Source organism: Staurois parvus, unplaced genomic scaffold, assembly GCF_062004578.1.
Source record: "Staurois parvus isolate SC_StPar_1 unplaced genomic scaffold, SC_StPar_1.0 ptg000186l, whole genome shotgun sequence".
Taxonomy (NCBI): Eukaryota; Metazoa; Chordata; class Amphibia; order Anura; family Ranidae; genus Staurois; species Staurois parvus.
The window spans coordinates 8,329,410-8,346,027 of NW_028317982.1; the positions used below are offsets into that span (position 1 = coordinate 8,329,410).

The following is a 16,618-nucleotide window of genomic DNA, read 5'->3' on the forward strand; positions in this document are numbered from 1 at the left end:
AAATGTTTGCTTTTGGGTTTAATACTTCTTTACAGTATATGTAAATGAAAGGTAAAACATTTGTGTATAGCTATAAAAACATTAAAATACTTTTTTTTTGCATACCCTTTGTTCTCAGCTGCATAGAGAGATGAGGATGGAGAAACAGCAGCACAATGATTTTCCCAGTGAACAGCCATGTGGAGGGATGGTATCCGGACAAGTCTGATCATTGGAGGAGTGCAGACTGAGCTCCCAGCATGGATAGAGAACTTACCACACTGTGCTCTCATGCCTTGTGTGGTCAGTTTTTAATAGGAACGCAGGGGGACTGACAGGAACACCAGTGATTTCACATAAAGGAAGCTATACAAAGAGAACAGGATACTTTTTCATACAAGTTCATGGTACAGCAGGCACATGTCAGGAATATGAAATATCGAGTTTATTCTTTAACAGGCCAGCTGTTGGTGACAGATGGCGTGGAGTGAAAAAGTGACAGTTGGGGTGAAATATTTAAATGTGGGGGTAAATGTGGCTCTGTCGATCCTGTGGCCAAAAGCCTAGGCATGTAATCTCTGAGTTCAGACTCAGCTAAACGTTTCAGCCACACTGTATTCATCACAGCGAAAGTGATGAGCATAGATCTACTTTAAAACAGCCCCCCTGATTATGAATACATGAATTGACTACTGGAGGGGTCACAGGCAAACAATTTCTTCAACCGTAGCATTCCCATGGTAGAATCCGCCATACTGATTAGCAATGCCAAAAATACTCTTTTTTTTTTCAACTTTGTTGGGTACTAAATCGGTTACAGCATTCATTAGGAGTAAGAACAATGGCTCTTCATAGAAAGAAACAATGTATTCCACATAACTACACATAATAGTCACTTTTACTACACTAGCTACATGCATAGTGGAAAATAGCACACATGTGAATAATTTCTAATATTGGCAGAAGGCCCAGCGGGTCAGGTTAAGTTCATTATTATAAAAGCCCACTGTGCACTATTTACTGCTATAAAAATGCATACATTTCACAAAAGCAATGCCATACTGCATAAATCTACTGTACTTTATACAGTTTTATAACATATAGAAAATTCCTGTTTTTGTTTTAATATGTTTTTATTGTATATCCACCATGTTGTAATGTTCATCTCAGATTGGCTTTATGAGGAAAAAAATAAGTGTTGCTTAGGATAATCTTTATGTGCTTAGGTAGTAAACTGTTAAAAATGCCATTTTAAATGAAGAAAATCAAGAGCATTAACAAATTAACAAAACAAAGTCTTCTGCAGACATTACTGTGTATAAAGGGAGCCCCTATCTGTACAGATCACCTATGTCCACCTAGGGGTTGGGAAAGGGGTGAGGGGCCAGAATACAACATAGTGAAGAAATCAGCAAATTGCAAAGCGCCTGATGTATCAACTTTTTTTTTTTTGAGGACTTGAGGAATTTGTTCAGAGCCACCAATGAGATGATCCCTTTTCAGGGCAGAAGCCAAATATTTCACCAGCATGTTTTTGGATCACGGGAGGAGAATGGAGCACCTAGAGCAAACCCAAACAACCAGAGAGAGAGAGCATCCGAATTCCAAGCAGATTATGACAAAGGTTGGGTTGCATATGAACCAATGTAATTATGAAACAGTCCTAACAATTGGGAATATGACTACTCTTCCCTACATTTAACCCTGTTGCACAAGAAAAAAAATTATGCAAATCTTTTTTGTGAAAGAAGTCAGTAAGTACTCACCCTTGCCTATGCCTGTGCTGCCATACACTGCTTTGATACTGTGAAATTGTCCCCCAAAGTCCCCAGCTCTCAGTTAATATAATATATATATATATATATATATATATACACAACATGAAACCAAAATCAACAACACTGGGACATGACCTCAAACTAACAAGAGGAATGTTCAGAACTAATATTAGAAATGATTATTTTACAGAATGCTAGTTGATGCTTGGAATAAACTTCCAGCAGAGGTAGCAAGACAGTCAAAAGTAAGTGGCTTCAGTCATGCTTGGGACAAACATAGATCTATACTCAGACAAACAATAAATAAATAAAAAGAAAACAAAAATATAAAAATTAAAAAAAGGCAGACTTGATCTTTCTGTTGTGACTTTTCTACGTTGCTATATACAAATGATGTCTGTACCAAAATTATTAGAAAAGTGGGCATAACTTTTTTATTACCTTACATAGGTTGTTCAAATTTAACATGTTGGTAAAGTAACTTTTATATAGTAACAGTTTTTCTTTTTCATTTTCATTGCAGGTAAATAACGGATCCCAAGCAGAAGCAACGCGCTGTAATTGAGTTCTTGATGAAGGAGGAGTGCACGATGTCTGACATCCACAAAAGGCTACAGAATGGTTACAGAGATTACTCCAGTGACAAGGCATTTCGCTTGTTAATGCCTTTATCACCATGAACATTCTGTAGCCTTCTGTGGATGTCGGACAGCCTGCACCCCTTCTTCATCAAGAACTCAATGACAGCACATTGTTTCTGCTTGGAATCTGTTATTTACCTGCAATGAAAAAGAAGAGTTACTATAGAGGAAGAGTTACTCCACCAACATATGACACTTCTATTTTAGCATTACTTTAACTGAAGCCCTCATACACAAATATGTATACTATATATATATATATATATATATATATATATACTGCTCAAAAAACATAACGGAACACTTTGAAAACACATCAGATCTCAATGGGGAAAAATATGCTGGATATCTATACTGATATGGACTGGGTAATGTGTTAGGAACTTAAGGATGACCCATCATTTGATGGAAATTAAAATTATCAACCTACAGAGGACTGATTTCAAAGACACCTGGTAATCAAAGTGAAAAAAATATGCAGCAGGCTAGTCCATTTTGCTTAAATTTCATTGCAGCAACTTAAAATGGTACTCAGTAGTTTGTATGGCCCCCACGTGCTTGTATGCATGCTTGACAACGTCGGGACATGCTCCTAATGAGAAGACGGATGGTGTCCTGGGGTATTTCTTCCCAGATCTGCACCAGGGCATCACTGAGCTCCTGGACAGTCTGAGGTGCAACCTGGAGGCATTGAATGGACTGAAACATGATATCCAAGAGGTGTTCTATTAGATTAGGTCAGGTGAGCGTGGGGGCCATTCAACAGTATCGATTCCTTCATCCTCCAGGAACTGCCGACATACTCTCGCCACATGAGGCCACACATTGTCGTGCATCAGGAGGAACCCAGGACCCACTGCACCAGCGTAGGGTCTGACAATGGGTCCAAGGATTTCATCCCAATACCTAATAGCAATCAGAGTGCCATTGTCTAGCCTGTAGAGGCCTGTGCGTCTTTCCAAGGATATGCCTCCCCAGACCATCGCTGACCCACCACCAATACGGTCATGCTGAACAATGTTACCGGCAGCATATCGTTCTCCATGGCTTCCATCTAGTGCACCTGTTGTTAATTTCATTAACACCAAAGCAGCTAAAAATGATTAACAACCCCCTCTGCTACTTAACTGACCAGATCAATATCCCAGGAGTTTAATTGACTTGATGCTACACAGTGAAGGAAACAAGTATTTGATCCCCTGCTGATTTTGAATGTTTGCCCACTCACAAAGAAATGATCAGTCTTAAAATCGAATGGTAGGTGTATTGTAACACTGAGACACAGAATAGCAACAAAAAATTCAAAAGAAATGCATGTCTAACAAATTATGCACTGATTTGTATGTTCATGAGGGAAATAAGTATTTGATCCCCTATCATTCAGCAGGATTCCTGTCTACCAGGTGTTTTTCATACAGGTAACAAGCTGAGATTAGAAGCAGTCTCTTAAAGGGAGTGCTGCTAATCTAATTTTGTTACCTGTATAAAAGACACCTGTCCACAGGAGCAATCAAACAATCAGATTTCAAACTCCCCACCATGGCAAATACCAAAGAGCTGTCCAAGGATGTTAGGGGCAAGATTGTAGACCTACACAAGGCTGGACTGAGCTACCAAACTACCGCCAAGCAGCTTGGTGAGAAGGTGACAACAGTTGGTGCAATCATTCGCAAATGAAAGAAACACAAAACAACTGTCAGTCTCCCTAGGTCTGGTGCACCATGCAAGATCTCACCTGGTGGAGTGTCAATGATCATCAGAACAGTGAGGAATCATCCTAGAACTACATGTGAGGATCTTGTCAATGATCTCCAGGCAGCTGGGACCACAGTTACCAAGAAAACAATTGGTAACACACTAGGCCGACAAGGATTGAAATCCTGCAGTGCCCGCAAGGTCCCTCTGCTCGAGAAAGCACATGTCCAGGCCTTTCTGAAGTTTGCCACTGAACATCTGAATGGTGCAGAGGAGGACTGGTTGAAAGTGTTGTGGTCAGTTGAGACCAACATTGAGCTCTTTGGCATCAACTCAACTTGCTGTGTTTTTAGGAGGAGGAATGCTGCCTATGACCCGAAGAACACCATCCAACTGTCAAACATGGTGGTGGAAACATTCTGCTTTGGGGGTGTTTTTCTGCTAAGGGGACAGGACAAATACACCGCATCAAAGGGACGATGGACAGGAAAATGTACCGTCAAATGTTGGGTGAGAACCTTCTTCCCTCAGCCAGGGCATTGAAAATGAGAAAATGAGTCGTGGATGGGTGTCCCAGCATGACAATGACCCAAAACACACGGCCAAGGCAACAAAGGAGTGGCTCAAGAAGAAGCACATTAAGGTCCTGGAGTGCCCTAGCCAGTCTCCAGACCTTAATCCGATTGAAAATCTGTAGAGGGAGCTGAAAGTTTGAATTGCCAAATGTCAGCCACCAAACCTTAATGACTTGGAGAGGACCTGCCAAGAGGAGTGGGCCAAATGCCCTCCTGAGATGTGTGCAAACCTGGTGGCCAACTACAGGAAACGTCTGACCTCTGTGATTGCCAACAAGGGATTTACCACCAAGTACTAAGTCATGTTTTGTGAAGGGGATCAAATACTTATTTCTCTCATGAACATGCAAATCAGTGCATAATTTGTTATACATGCATTTCTTTTGAATTTGTTTTTGCTATTCTATCTCTCAGTGGTACAATACACCTACCATATTTTTAGACTAATCATTTCTTTGTGAGTGGGCAAACATTCAAAATCAGCAGGGGATCAATTACTTATTTCCTTCACTGTACTGTGATTAAAAAGTGTTTTTTTTTAGCAGTATATGTATATATTTATATAAAACTTATGAATGCCTCTACATTATAGGGGGTTACATGATTCCTGAGTGGTTCCTGAGTGGGATCAGTATTAGTTTGAAGTCTCGGCATGAAATTTCTACGTTCTCCCTATATTTGTGTGGCTGTATTCCTTGGACAACTAAAAAATATGCTTTATTGGCTCACAACACAATTGGTCCTTATTCTGTATCTGGAAGGGAACTGGTCACTGTCCTAAAGGTCAGTGTGACTGCAATAGTCAGATATGATAAATGAGCATTTGTTTCTTTTATTTGTGAAATGTTATAGTCTGTACATTTTCTATCTACAACCAGTAAATATTTAATAGAATGTAGATTTATGTATTTTTAAATAACAAACAAGACCTGCTTGTACATTTTATTTAGAATGTTTTTCGAATAAAATACCTCAAAGTGTGAAACTTGTGCTATTGGCTGCCATCTGTTATATGAACTGTGAAGACTGAATGCTGCATAAAAACCACATGTTGGTAAAAGCAATTTAGCCCACAAGCCAGTGGAAAAAGCTGTTTTTCTAGTGATATACCTTCTATTACAACTAAGTTACCCACAGATAAAAGCTCTTGGAAGTACTACAGAGATCCAATATATAACCAAATATTTGTTTTTGGGTTACTGTTAGCAATAAACCTTGGTCCATTACTGCCTGATGTGGCGTGTTGGTTGTAAAGGCTATCCTTATACATATCAATCAAGTTAAAGTGGTAGTAAACTCCGCTCTTGAACTTGTATCTACAGGTAAGCCTATAATAAGTTGTTTTTGGTTTTTTTTGTCCATTATTGTTTGCTACCCTATGACAGTCTCTCTTTGAATTCCTTAAAAACCTTTTATATTACTGTAGGAGTCTATTGGGAGTTGTGTGCACCTGGGAACCTCTCCCATGGGCCGGCAGGTGCAATAAGATGACACAATCACTCTATTTGTTGTGCTTTCGAATTCCCCCGCATATTGCCAAGGGATATATACACTAAATTGCCAAAAGTATTGGGACGCCTGCCTTTACACGCACATGAACTTTAATGACATCCCAGTCTTAGTCCGTAGGGTTCAATATTGAGTTGGCCCACCCTTTGCAGCTATAACAGCTTCAACTCTTCTGGGAAGGCTGTTCACAACGTTTAGGAGTGTATCTATGGGAATGTTTGACCATTCTTCCAGAAGTGCATTTGTGAGGTCCCGCGCTGATTTTGAACTAGAAGGTCTGGCTCGCAGTCTCCACTCTAATTCATCACAAAGGTATTCTATCGGGTTGAGGTCAGGACTGTGCAGGCCAGTCAAGTTCCTCCACCTGAAACTTGCTCAACCATGTCTTTGTGAACTTTGCTTTGTGCACTGGTGCGCAGTCATATTGGAACAGGAAGGGGCCATCCCCAAACTGTTCCCACAAAGTTGGGAGCATGAAATTGCCTAAAATGTCTTGGTATGCTGATGCCTTAAGAGTTTCCTTCACTGGAACTAAGGGGCCAAGACCAACCCCTAAAAAACAATCTCACACCATAATTCCCCCTCCACCAAACTTTACACTTGGCACAATGCAGTAAGGCAAGTATCGTTCTCCTGGCAGCCAGACAAACCCAGACAAGTCAGTCAGATTTCCAGACAGAGAAGCATGATTCGTCACTCCAGAGAACACTTCTCCACTGCTCTAGAGTCCAGTGGCGGCATACTTTACGCCACTGCATCCGATGCTTTGCATTGCACTTGGTGATGTAAAGCTTGGATGCAGCTGCTCGGCCATGGAAACCCATTTCATGAAGCTCTCTACACACTATTGTTGTGCTAATCTGAAGGCCAGGTGAAGTTTGGAGGTCTTTAGCTATTGACTTTACAGACAGTTGGTGACTTCTGCGCACTGTGTGCCTCAGCAAGTGCTGACCCCGCTCTGTCATTTTACGTGGCCTACCACTTCGTGGCCGAGTTGCTGTTGTTCCCAGTTGCTTCCACTTTGTTATAATACCACTAACAGTTGTCCGTCGAACATTTAATAGCAAGGAAATTTCACGGATGGACTTATTGCACAGGTGGTAACCTATCAGGGTACCACGCTTGAATTCACTGAGCTCCTAAGAGCGACCCATTCTTTCACAAATGTTTGTAGAAGCAGTTTGCATGCCTAGGTGCTTGATTTTATACACCTGTGCCTATGGAGGTGATTGGAACACCTGAATCCAATGATTTGGATGGTTGTCCCAATACTTTTGGCATTATAATGTGTGTGTGTGTGTGTGTGTGTGTGTATATACGTATATTTTTATATATATATATATATATATATATATATATATATATATATATAAACGTGTGCGTGTGTGTGTGTATCTTTTCTTATTTTTTTTATGTTCTCTTTATCTAGTTTCTTCTACACTACACTTATGTGGCACTGCAATATATGATGTTACATGTAATTTGTTCATATATATTTTGCATCCATTGTATTTTATGCAACCTTTTATTCTATAAGCAATCTCTGTTGGTCCTGAAGAGGCAGGAGAACCCACAAAACATGTAGACCTACCTAAAGGAAGTATAACAACTATAGGAATGCCTATTTGGATGAAACCCTGTTTTTATATATGCCTTGGCTGTATATTTGACATTTTAACAAAGTATTTTGAATAAAAATTACATCTTTTTATTTATATATAGGTTTGCATTTCTCTTTGGTGGGCACCAGTGGTATATTTAAAGTCTAATTTTCCCAATTTTCCATAATTGCTTACTTGTAGGCACAGTGAATATCTCCTAAACCTACAGTGTTTAGGAGACAGTCAAACTGAAAGCAGTCGGTGACGTTACCAAAGTATCGCATCAATTCAGAGAGCTGTGCTGTGGCTCCCGTGCGCATATGCAGGAGTGATATCATCACGGCTCGGCCATTCAAATGGATGGATCCTGTGAACCCGGAAGAAAGACCAGGTAAAGATGGAAACGCTGTCAGTAGTGATAGCATGTCGCGGTAGGGCCCCACTTTAAGGTAGATGTGCCATAATGTGCTAGTATGCTGTGCAAACTAGCACATTATGGTTTAAACCACCCGGGGGCCCACATTTTTTTTATTCAAGAAGTTTACTGCTGCTTTAATGGTAAAGCTAGCCATACACAACTCAAACTTCCAACAATTCCTGCTAAACAGGCTAAAATTCAAGCCATAGGTGGCCCTGTCAGCACTTCAAAAGTCAGCTTGAAAATTATCAGTCGAACAGTGACATCACCCTATCAGATGCAGTCATTCTTTAGGTATTCAGGCAGCAGGCACTAGCCCACAGTGGAGCTTCCTTAGTATGGAAGTGCAGAGCTAACTTAAGTCATAGATTGTTTATTTAAGTAATCTTATACCTAAGCTGAATACAGATTCCCATTCATTCAACAACTGAGCAATGTCCAGTTTTTGGAAAATTTCCAAATAATGCATAAAGTATTTAAATTTCATAATAACTTATTTATATTATCTTGGAGGTTTGCTAAAACTTTAATCAATAACAGTATGGCTTTCTGTTTAAAACAGTATATAAGGAGGCTATTAAGTTGCTATTCTTTGCTTGTTTGATTCTTGGAAGATGCCATCTGATCATCGATTCTGGGGTAAGTAGTGCTAGATATGCTTGTAGCTATGGGCAGACCAGGTATCCAATTCTTGGAAGATGCCATCTGATCATCGATTCTGGGGTAAGTAGTGTTAGATATGCTTGTAGCTATGGGCAGACCAGGCATCCAATTCTTGGAAGATGCCATCTGATCATCGATTCTGGGGTAAGTAGTGTTAGATATGCTTGTAGCTATGGGCAGACCAGACATCCAATTCTTGGAAGATGCCATCTGATCATCGATTCTGGGGTAAATAGTGTTAGATATTCTTGTAGCTATGGGCAGACCAGGCATCCAATTCTTGGAAGATGCCATCTGATCATCGATTCTGGGGTAAGTAGTGTTAGATATGCTTGTAGCTATGGGCAGACCAGACATCCAATTCTTGGAAGATGCCATCTGATCATCGATTCTGGGGTAAGTAGTGTTAGATATGCTTGTAGCTATGGGCAGACCAGGCATCCAATTCTTGGAAGATGCCATCTGATCATCGATTCTGGGGTAAGTAGTGTTATATATGCTTGTAGCTATGGGCAGACCAGGCATCCAATTCTTGGAAGATGCCATCTGATTATCGATTCTGAGGTAAGTAGTGTTAGATATGCTTGTAGCTATGGGCAGACCAGGCATCCAATTCTTGGAAGATGCCATCTGATCATCGATTCTGGGGTAAGCAGTGCTAGATATGTTTGTAGCTATGGGCAGACCAGGCTTCCAATTCATGTAAGATGCCATCTGATCATCGATTCTGGGGTAAGTACAGGTAAAACTCCAAAAATTAGAATATTGTGCAAAAGTTAATTTATTTCAGTAATGCAACTTAAAAGGTGAAACTAATATATGAGATAGACTTGATAGATTGTGATGATTATGGCTTACAGCTCATGAAAACCCCAAATCCACAATCTCAGAAAATTAGAATATTGTGAAAAGGTGCAATATTCTAGGCTCAGAGTGTCCCACTCTAATCAGTTAATTAAGCCATAACACCTGCAAAGGGTTCCTGAGCCTTTAAGTGGTCTCTCAGTCTGGTTCAGTAGGAATCACAATTATGGGAAAGACTGCTGACCTGACAGTTGTGCAGAAAACCATCATTGACACCCTCCATAAGGAGGGAAAGCCTCAAAAGGTAATTGCAAAAGAAGTTGGATGTTCCCAAAGTGCTGTATCAAAGCACATTAATAGAAAGTTATGTGGAAGGGAAAAGTGTGGAAGAAAAAGGTGCACAAGCAGCAGGGATGACTGCAGCCTGGAGAGGATTGTCAGGAAAAGGCCATTCAAAAGTGTTGGGGACTTTCACAAGGAGTGGACTGAGGCTGGAGTCAGTGCATCAAGAGCCACCACACACAGACAGATCCTAAACATGGGCTTCAAATGTCGTATTCCTCTTGTCAAGCCGCTCCTGAACAACAAACAACGTCAGAAGTGTCTTACCTGGGCTAAAGAAAAACAGACCTGGTCTGTTGCTCAGTGGTCCAAAGTACTCTTTGCTGATGAGAGCAACTTTTGCATCTCATTTGGAAACCAAGGATCCAGAGTATGGAGGAAGAATGGAGATGCACACACTGCAAGATGCTTGAAGTCCAGTGTGAAGTTTCCACAGTTTGTGTTGATTTGGGGAGCCATGTCATCTGCTGGTGTTGGTCCACTGTGCTTCATTAAGTCCAGGGTCAACGAAGCCATCTACCAGGAGATTTTGGAGCACTTCATGCTTCCTTCCGTAGACGAGCTTTATGGGGATACTGACTTCATTTTCCAGCAGGACTTGGCACCTGACCACACTGCCAAAAGCACCAAAACCTGGTTCAATGACCGTGGGATTACTGTGCTTGATTGACCTGCAAACTCGCCTGACCTGAACCCCATAGAGAATCTATGGGGCATTGCCAAGAGAAAGATGAGAGACATGAGACCGAACAATGCATAGGAGCTGAAGGCCACTATTGAAGCATCCTGGTCTTCCATAACACCTCAGAAGTGCCACAGGCTGATAGCTTCCATGCCACGCCACATTGAGGCAGTAATTGCTGCATTTACCTCTAAACTCCTAGAACGCTTAGTCTACAATCGTCTGAGCTCCCACCTCTCTGACAACAACCTTCTCAACCCTTTACAGTCTGGCTTTCGCCCTCTACACTCCACTGAAACTGCCCTATTAAAACTCTCTAATGATCTACTAACTGCTAAAACCAATGGCCACTATTCAATACGCCTACTACTCGACCTCTCCGCGGCTTTTGACACGGTTGACAATCCCCTCCTCCTCAAAAAATTACACTCTCTTGGCCTCAGAGACTCTGCTTTCTCCTGGTTCTCCTCCTATCTATCGCAGCACTCCTTCAGTGTTACCTACAACGCGGCCACCTCCTCCTCACTCCCTCTCTCTGTAGGGGTCCCTCAAGGTTATGTCCTTGGACCCCTTCTCTTCTCCATCTACACCTCCTCCCTTGGTCACTTGATAAACTTACCATCTCTATGCTGATGACACGCAAATCTATCTGTCTACCCCTCACCTCACCCCTTCAGTCTCCACCCGCATCGCTAGCGTACTAAGTGACATATTGGCTTGGATGTCACTCCATTCCCTCAAACTCAACCTTTCCAAAACTGAGCTCCTAGTATTCACCCCAGCCCGCGCCAGCTCCACTGACTTCACCATAAATATCGATAACACATCCTCAGTCCATCACCTCACGCCAGGGTACTAGGTGTAATCCTAGACTCCCATCTGTCCTTCCAGCCCCAGATCCAATCGCTGACACAATCCTGTAGACTTCACCTCCACAACATCTCCAAGATACGACCGTTCCTAAGCCCGGAAACCACTAAGCAACTTATTCACTCCCTTGTCATATCACGCCTCGACTATTGTAACTGCCTCCTCATTGGCCTACCTCATCGCAGGCTATCCCCCCTCCAGTCTATCATGAACGCTGCTGCCAGACTCATCCGCCTCACTAACCGTTCTGTATCTGCCACCCCTCTCTGACAATCCCTCCACTGGCTCCCAGTTGCCCAACGGATAAAATTCAAAACACTAACATTGACATATAAAGCCATCCACAACACTGCCCCAAATTACCACTGATCACTGAAAACCTATCTCTTCAGGGAAGCCTATTCCGCCCTCTGCTAATACTGGAATCCTCTACTCTTCCAACCACTCCATCCCCCACAGTTATTACCTGTTGTACCACTCACCCCTCCCTAGATTGTAAGCTCCAAGGAGCAGGGCCCTCAAATCCCTCTTGTATTGAACTGTATTGTTACTGTATTGTCTCCCACTATAATGTTAAACGCTGAGCAAACCGTTGGCGCTATATATTTTTCAGGGGTCCAATATTGTTCTATGTACAATCCTTGTTTTATTGATTGCATGTAATATTCTAATTTTCTGAGATTGTGGATTTGGGGTTTTCATGAGCTGTAAGCCATAATCATCACAATTATGACAAATCACGACTTGAACTATCTTGCTTTGCATATAATGAGTCTATCTCATATTTTAATTTCACCTTTTAAGTTGCATTACTGAAATAAATGAACTTTTGCACGATATTCTAATTTTTCGAGTTTCACCTGTAGAGCTAGATATGCCTGTAGCTATGGGCAGACCAGGAATCCAATTCATGTAAGATGCCATCTGATCTTGGATTCTGGGGTAAGTAGTGCTAGGTATTGCCTTTGTGTGTACACCTTTATATATAACCCAATTTGATTTTTTTAATATTACATATAAATAATGTTTATATGTTAAGCCAGCTGGTGGAGTTCAAGATGTCTGTTCACATGGCTCAGCTGCTTTGCTAAAAAAGCTCAAACTGAAATTTACAGACAAAAGTGAAAATGACAGAGGAATAGCTCATTCCATTTCCCTTCCACTCCCTGGCTTCTATGTACAGACTTTCAATTAGAAAGAGACATCATGAAAGCAAACAAGTCTTTCTGTGCGCTCTAGAAACCCTTAATGCTTGGTAACAGTAATGTCACCCCTACATGCATATTTGTAAAATAAAGATTTTGTATAAATAGTAAAACGCAAATAGAAAACAACACGTTAAAAACTTACAAACTTGAATCAGCTTCTTTACTTCCTACTCTATACTGTCACGTCCTATACAGAAGCTCCACTTTTAAGTGCAAATGAGCTAGTTACCTTAAAATAGTATTCAGCTGAATAATTCAGATGCTTTACATTTACTTTGAAAATACTGCTGGGGTGCAACATAGCCTAGAAATTTACAGTGAATGTCTACATTAGAAAGAGCACACCTGGAATCGGTTTTGGAAAAAGATTTTTTAGTATTTGGTCTAATCTGTTAACGTAAAAGTACTATATATATATATATATATATATATATATATATATATATATATATATACTGTATATATTTAATACTATTACACAAGGGGCATTCAAGTCAAACCTGGACTTTTAAGTTTATATAATAAAAGAACAAATTTCAAGGAGTGGAAACTGCATTTTATTTTCGACATACTCCCCTGCTACATCTATACAATTATCCCAGTGTTTAACCAATGACTGGAAAGCTACGGTATAGAGAGCTTTGTCAGTAAACCTGAAGCATCCAAAAGTACGAGACGTCAGCGGTAGAGTCAGCTCTCCAACATCTTTCCACAGCCAGCACTAGGTGTTCAGTAATAAACATTTACATCACTTACTGTATCTCTTTGGTCCATCTTCTAAACAAAATGACAGCGTTAATGTTGCATCATCTTCAAAAAATTCTGTAGTAAAGGCATCCCACCAAAGATTGTCACTATCCTGTGGAGATAAAAACAAACTCCTAATGACAACTTGAAACATTGCACAATGCTAAATGAAATTGTTACATAGTCAAGTTGAAAAAAGACACAAGTCCCTTCAGTTCAACCAATAGAAGGGAAGAAATGTTTATACAATCCCATGTACACATTCCAATACCCATAGTTGATCCAGAGCAAGGAAAAAAAAATTAAACATGATCCAATTTGCTCCAGTGGGGGGAATAAAATTCCTTCCTTATCCCCCAAGAGGCATTAGGATATTTCCTGAATCAACTCTACCTGTAAACATTAGTATCCAGCTATATTTGATGATAGAATGTTTTCACACATTGTACGTTCATTGGACCTGATTTACCAAGGAATATGTATGTTCACAGTCAAATCAATGTCTGCAAATACAAGTGAACAACCAAAGTGTACCCCCACAGGATTCGCGACACACATGTGACACTCATAGCTGTGACAGCGAGCATACAACTAATTCACTAACAAGTGTGGTTTGCTAAGCAGCATACACTGAATGTACACCGACATAATGGTGGTATACCTAGGATCAAAATTCATCGTCAGTATTTTCAAATCCCGTTATGTACAGGGCAATACTTCATGGAGTGCACACTGTGAAAAAATAATATGTAAAATGAGAGTAGCCATATGTGTGCACATGTAACAACACATTTGAGTACTGTACATGCTATTTGTTTATATTTGTACTAACAGTAAGGGGTTTATTTATAAAAAAAATAGTCAGACAAAAGTCTCAAATATTTACTTTGCCATCACAAATTTTGACCATATTTTGTTTCATATGTTGACATCCTATGATCGGTAGCTCTATCTAGTGGCGTGTGAGGTATTACAGGAAAAAAGCTAATTTTGGCCACTAGATGTAGCAGAGGATCCTAGAAAATTAACCTATTAAGCAAAGAGAGCAAGAGAGAGAATGCGGGTCTGTGGCCATGGGACTTTGGGCAGCAGATCTGCATTGCTGCCACACCGCATTGGTTCTTCTCCACACCAGGAGTGCCACTGTCTGCCTCATGCAGCCATCACTGTTCACCATGCTGACAGGTTGTCAGGCAGTCACTCTACACATCTCTGCAGACATTCAAGAGCCTGATCAAAAATTATTCATTCCTGGGAGGCCATGCTATCAACAGGATTGGTGAGTGAGCAGATGCTCAACCTCTTTCTGTCATCACTCTAGAGACACTGCATGCAGACACCTTTACACCTCAGTTACCAGACCTTTTTTTTGAGCAGTACTACAGCTTATCTGTTTAAGTTCATCAAATTACCAGTATTTAATAATGTTTTGGGCCCCACCATTGCTAGCAGAAAACAGCAGATGACACCATATTAGGAACTTTCAAGATCACAGGGCTCAAACTGCAGTTTCAAGTTAAAGGGAATTCTTCCTTTTTAAGGCCATTGTTACTCAAACAAGGGTACCTACACATAGTTATGCAGGAGTATACAATTATATAGGAGTTTCTGCATACCCCTTGTACTGCCAATAGCCCAGAGGGAGCTGTTGAGCCAACAAGCCTTCTCTTCCCCCTTTTTCCACCGCTGTTGCATTAAATGGTTGAAGCTTACTTCACATAACTGTATAATCTGTTAAACGTTTCTATATGACTGTTCCTATTGCACTAGTGTTTCTGTTTTCATGCGTTAGCTGGGTTTGTGCATACTAACCCCATTATTCCTTTGGTCTACTCTTTTGAGAAAGCACTAATATAGAGGCATTACTAAATAATTGTGATGGTTATTTGCTAAAGCTGGAGAGTACAAAATCTGGTGCAACTTTGCATACAACCAATTAGCTTCCAGGTTTTATTGCCAAAGCTTAACTCAACATGCTGAAGTTAGAAGCTGATTGGCTACCATGCAAAGCTGCACCAGATTGTGAATGCACCTGTTTTAGTAAATCTCCCCCTGTGTCTCTTGCATTATTACTTTCTATTACTCAAATATATCTGAACCCAGAGTGTCAGAGGTGTCTGGAAGCTTGCAAGGTCAGGGCAACCACTGGGGACAAGCATCATTGAGCGGTCCCTTTGGAGGTAGCCCTACATATAGAAAGCACCTTTGTATGTGGTGGTGCTGTGTGAAACATTTCTGTATAACTGATTCGGTAAACCTGGATTCGAGACACAATAAAAAAAAATAACATTCCACACCTCCGTCCAGTAGGGTTGCTTTAGAAATACTAAACCTGACACAAATGAGCTTTTGTACTTTATAACTAGTTTGATTTATTCTTTCATGTGAAAGATAAAATGTTGTTGGTTGCTTTGGGTAACAAATAAATCCGTGCTCTAGCCCCTTTATGACATTTGTCATACAAATGTATGTTGTATATCTCGATACACACATGCTTTCATTGTTTTCAAGGTTCCATCCATAGTACTGTGCTGCTTATTCCACATTTGTATTTTTTTATTTGCTCAGATGTTAACAATGAACTAAAATGAAGTATCACCCCTTGTGAACTCTCAATTCACATACATTGTAGACATACACTATGAAGTTGATTTACTAAAGGCAAGCAGACTGTGCACTTTGCAAAGTGCAGTTGCACTCTGCAAGTGCAGTTCCTCCAGAGTTTAGTAAATAAGCAAAAGCTCTGTTGACTACCATTATCAAATCATGTACAAGCAAAAATGCTGTCTTTTTTATTTTCCGTGCATGTGATTGGGTTTTTTTTTTTTTGCAAAGTGCAGCTTTACCTCATTTACTAAGATCTGGAGCAACTGCACTTGCAGAGTGCAACGGCACGTGCAGAGTGCAACTGCACTTTACAAAGTGCACAGTCTGTTTGACTTTAGTAAATCAACCCATATATTTCACAAAATATATAATATTGAATCCTACGGACTAAAACTGGGATGCCAGTGGTTAACACTTGCCCTCTATCCTATAGCAGAAATACTGCTGTTTTGTATCTCTGCTACATGAACATGCTGTTATATCTCTGCTGTGCAGAGAG

General features: G+C 40.5%; 1 protein-coding gene across 4 annotated transcripts in view; it reads right to left on the reverse strand.

Annotated features, from left to right (window-relative positions):
- Positions 1-16,618, reverse strand: part of LDB2 (LIM domain binding 2) — a 426,688-nt gene that overhangs the window by 239,242 nt on the left and 170,828 nt on the right. For all 4 annotated transcript variants that reach the window (XM_089677450.1, XM_089677451.1, XM_089677449.1 and 1 more), the window contains exon 2: positions 13,522-13,624. In XM_089677450.1, coding sequence (XP_089533576.1) covers positions 13,522-13,624 — 103 coding nt within the window. The remainder of the gene's footprint in view (positions 1-13,521; positions 13,625-16,618) is intronic.